The sequence below is a fragment of the Sapajus apella genome, unplaced genomic scaffold, assembly GCF_009761245.1.
Source record: "Sapajus apella isolate SASKATOON/1434 unplaced genomic scaffold, GSC_monkey_1.0 scaffold15, whole genome shotgun sequence".
Taxonomy (NCBI): domain Eukaryota; kingdom Metazoa; phylum Chordata; class Mammalia; order Primates; family Cebidae; genus Sapajus; species Sapajus apella.
This window is the reverse complement of record NW_022436955.1, coordinates 16,616,954-16,626,699: the sequence shown is the minus strand read 5'-3', so window position 1 is coordinate 16,626,699 and position 9,746 is coordinate 16,616,954. Positions and strand designations below refer to the sequence as shown.

General features: G+C 39.3%; 1 protein-coding gene across 8 annotated transcripts; it reads right to left on the bottom strand.

Moving 5' to 3' along the window:
* Window positions 1-2,224: 2,224 nt before the first annotated feature.
* CMTR2 (cap methyltransferase 2) lies at window positions 2,225-9,487 on the bottom strand. Of its 8 annotated transcripts, none has more exons than XM_032284409.1 (4): window positions 9,138-9,487; window positions 8,945-8,987; window positions 6,994-7,169; window positions 2,225-5,810 (listed from the first exon to the last, which is right to left on the bottom strand). In XM_032284409.1, exon 4 carries the CDS (start codon window positions 5,789-5,791, stop codon window positions 3,479-3,481), a length of 2,313 nt encoding a protein of 770 aa, XP_032140300.1. In that variant the 5' UTR covers window positions 5,792-5,810; window positions 6,994-7,169; window positions 8,945-8,987; window positions 9,138-9,487; the 3' UTR covers window positions 2,225-3,478. The 8 variants fall into 8 exon arrangements, with proteins under 8 accessions (XP_032140300.1, XP_032140303.1, XP_032140305.1 ...); XM_032284412.1 differs by having other exon boundaries at window positions 6,994-7,071; XM_032284414.1 differs by having other exon boundaries at window positions 9,204-9,487.
* Window positions 9,488-9,746: the final 259 nt, after the last annotated feature.

The following is a 9,746-nucleotide window of genomic DNA, read 5'->3' as shown; positions in this document are numbered from 1 at the left end:
GAAAAATATCAGAGAAACATTATCATGGATACAATTTATAAATGAGTACACAATCTATATGTGAACACAAGTAGAGTGGACTAAAAGTTTCAGTTGAGTAAAATTAGACTGCTCGGCCACACTATCACACACAGGCTGGGTTGAGTGGAATTAAATGCTAGCTATGCTTAGTGACATTTTTATAATACAATTTTTTGTATCTTTTCACCAATAACACACTTTCCTGTATCTGTGGTCATAAAGAAACTTCACCTCCTCCCAAATCATTCCAGTATAAACTTATGGTTATCAAAATAAGTTATTTGCATTTCTGTTTTGGCCAACAAAGAAAAAGCAAATAAGACAGTAAGAGAATGGGCAGGGCAAGGAAGAACTCCTTATTCAAAGCCTGCAACTTTATATAAGCTAAAAAATGCATTACAGTCTCAAAATAATAATTCATTATATATCCATTGAGGATTATTTTGATTACACATCCTAAAACATATCTACATACTATGAGTTACCATATGTATTATCAACCTTTCAGTTTACTTGCTACTTGGCCCATCAGGCCAACCCTAAAAAATGAAATGGAAAACGAATTTCCATTTCAATATTGAATTCGAAATATTCACATTTTGTTTCAATATTGAAATTTTTGATTTATAGTGAGTTCTCCTCCTAAGATCAGCCTGAAATGTTTTAACCAGTTTTGTTTCAAGGTGGGGGAAGCCTATTATCAAATAATTGTGTCACTCTTTTCAATGTTAACTATGTGGGAAACATATTTGTAGCCAGGTCTTGCATATCTGTACCACCTAGATATAATAATTTGTCATCATTTTAAGAGTATAATACTTGCAGTAAGTGTATGTTTTGTTCGAATTAAACAGATTGCAAATGAAACTTAATTTGATGTCTGTTTTTTAAGACATCACAAATTAAAAATCTCATAACCTGTGAGGGGAAAAAATGTTAACAGTCTACATTGGTAAAACATGCACATTCTCATCTCTTAACTGTTCTCTTCTACTTTTCCATTCATCTTTTGCATAGCATTTTTCCTCTTTTCTCTGAGATATTCATTTAAATCATTAGTACCTGTCATCTATTAATACATCCAGTTCAATGCGAACCTTCCTCAAGTCACATCTAACCTCTAAAGCAATTTGAATCCAATGAGTCAGCTGAGCAATTAATTCCAAAAGCCGTGTTAAAAAGCAAAATACATTTGAGTATACTCCAGTGTTCTATATTCCAATACAGATTAGTGTCAAAAAAACATAACACTGCCGGGCGCGGTGGCTCAAGCCTGTAATCCCAGCACTTTGGGAGGCCGAGGCGGGTGGATCATGAGGTCAAGAGATCGAGACCATCCTGGTCAACATGGTGAAACCCCATCTCTACTAAAAATACAAAAAATCAGCTGGGCATGGTGGCGCGTGCCTGTAATCCCAGCTACTCAGGAGGCTGAGGCAGGAGAATTGCCTGAACCCGGGAGGCGGAGGTTGCGGTGAGCCGAGATCGCGCCATTGCACTCCAGCCTGGGTAACAAGAGCGAAACTCCGTCTCAAAAAAAAAAAAAAAAAAAACATAACACTATGCATTCAATACTTATTTGAGGGGCTTAAAGACAGTCATAATGCTAGAACCTGGACCTATGCTTTCAATGTCATTATTATCAAATAAAATAAGTAAAAATAAACTGTTATTAATATATTGAATCCCACTTAGCAAGGCATAAAAAAGACTATTAAGTGCAAAATGGTTTTCCAAGAATGGTTTTTTTTTCCTTCTGGTATCAACTTTCTATCAGACTCCATCATCATACAACTGGAATTGCTTCCATAAAGTTTGTCCTGCTTCCAGTAGGAAATCTGATTTCTTTTAAAAATCTAATTCCAGGCCTCCACACACTCTCCTCCCAACTCCCCTTAAGTATTCAATTTCTTTCCTGAAGTACATCTTCCATAAATATTACAATATTAAGGACTAAATTTTAATGAATGCAAATCAGAGAAAATGAAAGAACATTAGCTCTTATTCAAATCTCCCTTTAAAATTCTGTTTCCAGTCCCTACCCATTCCAAATTGCAACATAAGCATAAAGCACTAAAAAAAAAAAAAAAAAAACCAAAAAAAAAAAAAAAACACACACACACACACAAAAACAAAAAAGTCTGTTTCCAAGATATATTTTTAACTTCCCCCATGATTCCCTTTAAAGAAGATGAACACAAAATCTCTCTAGTAATGATTTTATTCATGAATTTATAATGGAATTCAAAATAGCAAAGAACATGAAAATTTTCAGAATTTATTAACCAAATGCATCATAAAATACATCTATTTTCACATAACAAAAGTGTTTAAAATGCACATGTGAGAATATAAATATTCTCTACTTCATGGAACTTTGAGATAATGAAAAATTGCTTACTACAGTTTGCCACAAAAACTCATTACACTGCAAATACAAAAGAAATAAAAAAGACTCATTACATTGCAAATACAACTGGCAAAATAACCATTTCAGGGCTAAGCTTCTGGTAAAGTGCTATTTTCATACTGAAAAAAGAAATTAGTAAAGATTAAAAATTTTAAATTCTGAACCGCGATTCTGAAAGTTTTCTTTAGTATTCACTATGTTGATCACACTCATGTGTTCCCAACATGAGACTAAGCACTATTTAAAAGTTTTTTTAAATCGTTCCATTCACAGATTATTTCCTGGAAGTTAAAAATTATCATACCATTGCTAAATGAAGCTTTCATGATACAGGTGTCCATTAGATACAACAAACAATTTTTCATTGTTTAAACATGATCTTTGGCTTAAAGCTGTCCTTTTATCTTTTGTTAGTTGCATGGTGTGGTCAGTAAAAGATTCATACCACAGCAAACTAGTTTTATTTGAGCCATATAAGAAAATAGGGTCACTCGCCTAAGGGCAATGAATGGCACGTATCAAGAATCTGGAGAGATGAATTCTCTAAAATTCGTAACTGATGTGTTAACGGAAATCATTGTTGCTGAACAGTGACTGTCACTCACTCCCTTTCATCAATTACCTCTATCAATTCATTAACAACATTAACCAATGAGAGAAAATTAGTTGGAAAATTCATTAACAGCATTAGCCACTAAGAGGAAATCAGTTGGGGAAAAGAAAGCACACAGATGCAAATCTTAGGCAGATTAAGACCAACTAAACTGCAAATGTAAGTATGGCAGTGTCCACCCATACGCATACACACACCTCATACTTAGAGTATGAATATCTACCACTGCATAGATTCCACCACATGGAAGAGCTCTATGCCTATGGGTGTATATATCCTAGAGATTAGAATGGACAGTTTTCCAGAATTAATGAGACTTTGAATGATGCTAACATTGGCCTTTCCCCAAAAGGTTTTTAAATTAACAGAGCAACAGGATGCAATACTGAGTAAATTACATGAAGTCATAAAGTTAAATCTCAGAAAGGACATGTTCAGTTTTGTAACTGAAGGCTGCTGATAATTTCTTCTCTCTCTCTTTGAATAATGAAATGCAAGTGCCTTTTAGCAATGGCAGCATTCAAATCCCACAAAAAATCAAGGAATGTTCCCTTAAGGAGTACTTCCATTGGCACAAACTGTAAAACCTGCTGGGGTGAGTCAGAGTTGAGCAAAGTGCTCAACAATTCATTCACATTCTGCAGATACTGGAAAACTGGATTTGGAAGGTCCTGATAACCAACACACAGCAGGACTGCACAGGACCTCAGGGGATCAGAGGATGTGGGACAAAAAAAAGTGATGAATCTAAAACAACTGTGGAGTACAAAGATCAAACCAGCCATAAATCTTGTGAAACAAGAAAGTACAGGCAAAATCATAACATCTCCTGTATGAAGCTCCTGCAATGAATGCACAAGGCAGTCCAAAAATAAATGCTGGTAAGTAGGATCTCCATCATGAAGCAAAGAACAGCTGAAAGCTGTGAGTTCAGCTGATTCTAGGAGTTGAAATTCCAATGGTAGATGCATTTTGATATTAGGGGGAGTAGAAAAGCCCACAAGCAGGCACTTTATTTGATTGCTGGGTTGTACAACCTGCTCATCCTGAAGGCACTCGGTAAGGCTAAACAACTCAGAAAATATCAGTTCTTCAGAAAAAACATGACACGAACAAGAATACTGCTGTTTTGGCCTAAACTTGGAATCCAAATTAAAAGCTCCTCCTAATGACTTTTCAATTGCTTCATTAAGAGTTTTTAAAATTTCGCCATCACAAAAGGGAGAACGCTTTACCTTTGGCAGTTTCTTTCCCTCCAAAATATGCCACAAGTGACACTCAAGATTGAAAGCTGTTCCTTCTAAAATAGAACTTTGCCCAGGATGATATACACCATGTTCTTCAGCCCAACTATTAAAGTATCCTTTGGCTACTTTATCATTCCATGAAAGGGCTTCTAGCATCTTCCTTTCGTTATAGGTTTTAAAGTATTTGTTCCTCTGCCCAAACCATTTTGTATTTGTACTACAACCAATATTCGATTTTTTTACTAGCCAATTATTTCTGGAAAGATGTTTCAGTTGAAATTTTTGCATAAAATATTGTACAGCACAATCCCTTAAATTATTCAGCTTTTCTTGTTCCACTTTTCCCATGCACTCAAACAGACGAATGTTCTCAGAAATAGTTTCTAGCTGATATTTATGAAAGAACACACAACATTCTTCATGTCTCTTAAGAAAAGAATCAGGAATCACATGATGGGAAAAGAGGGCTTTCCTTTTCATTTCAGTCCCAAAATTTAAGATCATCTTAGATAACACAGGATGGATGGCCTCTCTCCCCTTATAGTGGAGACAAACCACATAGACTTCGGAGTTTCCTGCCTTGCTAGTAGCAGGTTTGAAAACATGGACTTGGTCAAAGCAACAGTTTAGCAGGTACATCAAGTTTATGGAACAATGTTCAAACATAGTAAACATCTTCAGAACAAAAGAGCCACCATTTCCAAGAGTGGTCAGGGCAGTGACAACCTCACAGTAATGCAAAGAAGAAACTAAAGCTTCCTGTTCACCTGGGTTTCCTTGGCAATCAAAACTCCCATCTGCCGTGATCAAGTGAACGGTAGCCATGCTGCTTATGAAATTCTGAAGTCCAGTCAGGTATTTCAGGGTCATGATGTCACCAGTGTTATCTGGACCAAAGTACCACCAATGTAAGGTATTTGCAATAAGCCGGTCATCCATAATCATCATGAGGTCATCATTTGCTTCATGGTATGGATTCAGAGTATTCGCTATCCAATTCCAATCACAAGGAAACCGATGAGATTTTAAGTAGTGGTTGAGACTAGCTATAAAAGCTCCTGGAGCTTCACAAAGGTGTAGAGAATTCAGTTTTCCATTCTGAAAAGCTTCCTGTGGAATAAGTGGAAAGCTGCACAAAATCTCATGGAACTTACACCATGCTTGAGTACAAAGTTCAGCATTCACAGATTTTCTAACATGAGAAATGATTTTCCCTGCTTTATTAGTGAAAGCAGTGTGCTCATGCCACTCATCCAGTTTCTTATCACTCAGTAGGTTTTTTACTTCATTTAGGGAGTTCTTCAAATCAAGAAATGCATTAAATTCAATGTGCTCACAGGTGAAAATCTCACTGGGATCCGGTAATTGCCACTCATCATCAAGTGGCTTGCCATAAGAAAAGTTCTTGGCAAAGAGTTCAAAAATCTCAGCAAGAACATCTGGGCTGAATAACTCAGGACTTGCTAGCTGCTGAACTGGTGGCTTTCTGCACTTACTCATTTTCAAATCAAATTAAAATCTAAGAAGAAAAAACACATAATTAATTGAATCAAATGTATTAGTGAGTGAAATCTCAACAGCAGGAAATATGATCACACTCATGACAAACTCCAGAAAATGGGAGGGCTCATATATCATATTGTTACATAACCAGGTAATTTGGAATAATGAAAAAGTAAAGGCTTCCAAGACCTGGGTTCAAATTCCAGCTCTGCTACTTATGGCTTAATAAGCAGCCTTGGGTAAATTCCATCTCTGGGATTTGCTTTTTTTCTCATTAAAAAAAAAAAAAAAAGGCCTTTTTTTTTTTTTGAGATGGAGTCTCGCTCTGTCACCCAGGCTGGAGTGCAATGGTGCAATCTCGATTCACTGCAGCTTCCACCTCCCAAGTTCAAGCAATTCCTGCCTCAGCCTTCGGAGCAGCTGGAACTACAGGCACACACCGCCACACCCAGCTATTTTTCTTTTTTTAGTAGAGATGGGGTTTCACCATGTCGGCCAAGATGATCTTGATCTCCTGACCTCGTGATCAGCCCGCCTCAGCCTCCAAACGTGCTGGGATTACAGGCGTGAGCCACTGCACCCAGCTGGCATATCATTTTTTAAGAAGATAAAACATACTAGCAAATTAAAAATATATAATAAAGAATAATCACCAGTGAATGACACCTCTTATTATCATAGTAACCCACCTAACTCCTCCCCAAAGTTCTTCAGTATCAACTGCTGTGACAACAGCTACACGGCCACAAACAAACACGCCTTAGAGATTCATCCCTGGACATGACCTTTGTTCAAGTTCTAACAAGAGACTTTTTATTTTAGTTCCTGTAGAAGATCACGCACCTGACCCAGCACTGATCCTGCCACCAGCCACTTACCCCCCTAGTAGGATTACTGAATACATCCTCTGTCCAGATTTCATTCTCTAAGACATGCACTTTGGTGGTACCAATTACCTATATAGGTCATCAACTAATGCTCATGATACTGCTTGTAAACTGTGTTGTACTTGAGTGGTTACCTTTTTCTGCTTGATGCAGAAACTGACTAATAGTTTACCCTGGTATGTCTCAAATTCCTGCCTTTCATATGACTCAGACAGCTCCACACTTCCACCATAAAACATCATTATTTCTTCTAGCCACTAAAACTTCTTAACACTTGGACAGCAGAATTTTATACTGAAGAAATATACTTACTGAATATACAAATTACAAGTAGTCACTCTACATACTCTGGCAGTCAACACTGCCAAAGAAACCAGAAATATCCATCTTCTGAAGAGGAAAAAGGATATGAGAAGTATGGCTTAATGGCATCGTTTTGGAAAAGTTACAAATCCCAGCAGCGAGAGCAATGAGTATTTACATGGTACCTGTTAGTGCAATGTTAATCAATAGATGCCTTAGTTGATAAATTCTGCACTTATTTAGCACATACAATACATTCTACAAATCATTTTCCAAAAAAATCTAAATTTGCTAAATGTGAAAAAATTGACAACCACATCATCATCCCAGAAAAGATGTTCAAGGACAAAATGAGAAATAAAAGGGACTACTGCCATAATACATACAATAATATTCAGATGACTTTTCTTTTAGCACACTTTTTTTTTATTCTTATTTTATGTTTAAATTATTTGCAAGTCTACTCAACCAGTTTGTCATTTCCCTGAAGTAACAAGTGTCTTCTTAGTCATTTGTTTGCCACCTTATATTTAAGATAAAAAAATTTTTTTTTGAGGCAGGGTCCTACTCTGCCACCCAGGCTGGAGTGCAGTGGCAAAAATCACAGCTCCCTGTAACCTTGACCTCCTCCCAGTCTCAAAGGATCCTCTCACCTCAACCTCCAAAGTAGCTGGGAAACAGCTGTGCACCACCACACCTAGGTAGTTTAAAAAAAAAAAATGCAGAGATGGGGTCTTGCTCTTTTGCCCAGGCTGGGCTCAGGCAATCCGTCCAGGTCATCCTCCCAAACTGCTGGGATTACAGGTGTGAGCCACGATGCCTGTTTTTTATTTGTGTTTTTTTTTACTGGTAAAACTATATTTAGACAAATTTCTAAAGGACGACAAAATTGAAGTGTTTCCACATTCACTGAAATCCTAAATAAGGGCAAATAAAAGTTTTTTACAACAAGCTCCTCTGTCTTAATTCGCATTGTGCTTGCTGGAAATTACAACTATGTTTCACTCTCATCTATATTCTATTTTGAAAAAAGTCTAATTTTAGTCATTAACTTCACATACTAATTAATGGCTGTAGTTAAGCTGTGAAATTTTACCTAAGGTAATAGGTAATTACCTTCACACGAGGACAACTTAAATGATTCAGACACTCCACCATTTTGACTATATTTTTGCTGTGTTGCTGCGCTGCTGCCTAATCCTTATTATTACTCCCTTACTCATTCCTCCAGCCAAACAGGCCTTTCTGCTTTTCACTGAAGACACCAAACACATTTCAAGCCAAAAGTCTTTCTGTATTGCTCGTCTCTCTGCCTGGAATGCTCTTTTCCCAGCTATGAGGACAGCTAACTCCTTCACCTCCTTCCAGTATTTGCTCAAATGTCATTTTCTCAGTGAAACCCACCTTAGTTAAGATTGCATCTTGCATTTCCCCATGCCTCTTACCTCGCTGTATTTTTTTCCTATGGTACTCATTTCCTTCCAACCTATAATTTACATCTTTATGTTTACTATTTATTACGTCTTCCCCAAATTAGAATGTAAGCTCCACAGGGCAGAGATCTTTGTTTTGTTTACACATAGACCATTCCAGGAAGTTAGATATTGCGTGGTACACAGTAAACACTCAGTATTTACTGAATAAATGAATGGATACCATACTTAGCACAAAAGGCACCTCTCTCTTCAGGTTCTGAATATGAGTCATAATAGTGCATCTCAACTTCACTCAAGCATTTAAATGCATGACTTAAAAAAAAAAAAAGCATGTGGCTTACAGCGTGTGTGATCCTCTGAGCCTCCACTGAGCTTTGTGGCATCATAATTCTGCTAAGTGGGTTGCTATTACCATTTTTACATGGCAAACTCAAGTAGGCAGATATGTAGCCCCGCCCAAGGAAATCCTTGGAAAATTCGTGAACCCAAAATAAAACCCATAAAATCTCACCAACAGTTTTCACCTCTTAACACTCAAGTGCTTCCGCCAACTCCTCCTACCAGCAACTGTGAAAAGAACAGCCAGTGAGTAACCAGCGCTGACTCTGGGCCGGGGCACCCCAAATCTCATTTCATGTAGTGGAAATGAGTCCCAAACCCCACTCTAGCGGCCCGGTCCCTGACCTGGAGGAAACTCAGTCCCAGCCCCTGGCTTACCGACTGGGAAGTAGAAGGAGGGCCCGGGCTCGTACCCAGGCCTGGACTACCTTCGCCCATGCCCACCTGCGCCCCAGTATCAGGGTAAGCTGCACCTCACTCCCTCGAAGAAGCCATTCTGCACTTCCGCTCCCGGGACTGCTTCCCGGGGTGGTCGCTCCTTTGGGTCCGCTGCGCCTCCAGCCGCAAAGCAGGTAGGTGGCGCGCGGGTAGGCGGTCCAGACCCGCCCTCGCGGCACCTGAAAACCGAGCGCACCTCCAAGCCGCGCAGCCGCCGACGGGGTCCAGGGCAGCGCCAGTCCCACTGCGCACGCGCCCTGTAGGCCGGGCCGGCGTCACGTGCGTCAACGTTACGCACGCCGGCGACTCGCGCCTCGCCTAGGCCTCTGCTCCATAGATTTCGCTTTGAAGGGTACCCCGCCCCCGGCTACTATGGCAACGGAAGCGGTGGGCGCAGTCAGAGCGTTCTTTGGCCCGGCTCCCGAAGAGGTGGAGGGAGGGGCGGGGCAAACCTGTCCGTCAGGACGTGCTAGTTCCGCCCACTTGGCCGCTGTCCCCGAAGGCTTTCATGCGCTTCTGGACAGATGTTAGTTCCTGTACGGACTGGGT

What these genes read in the sequence shown, in the direction of transcription:
- CMTR2 (XM_032284411.1), bottom strand. Translation starts at nt 5,791, where the DNA reads ATGAGTAAGTGCAGAAAGCCACCAGTTCAGCAGCTAGCAAGTCCTGAG.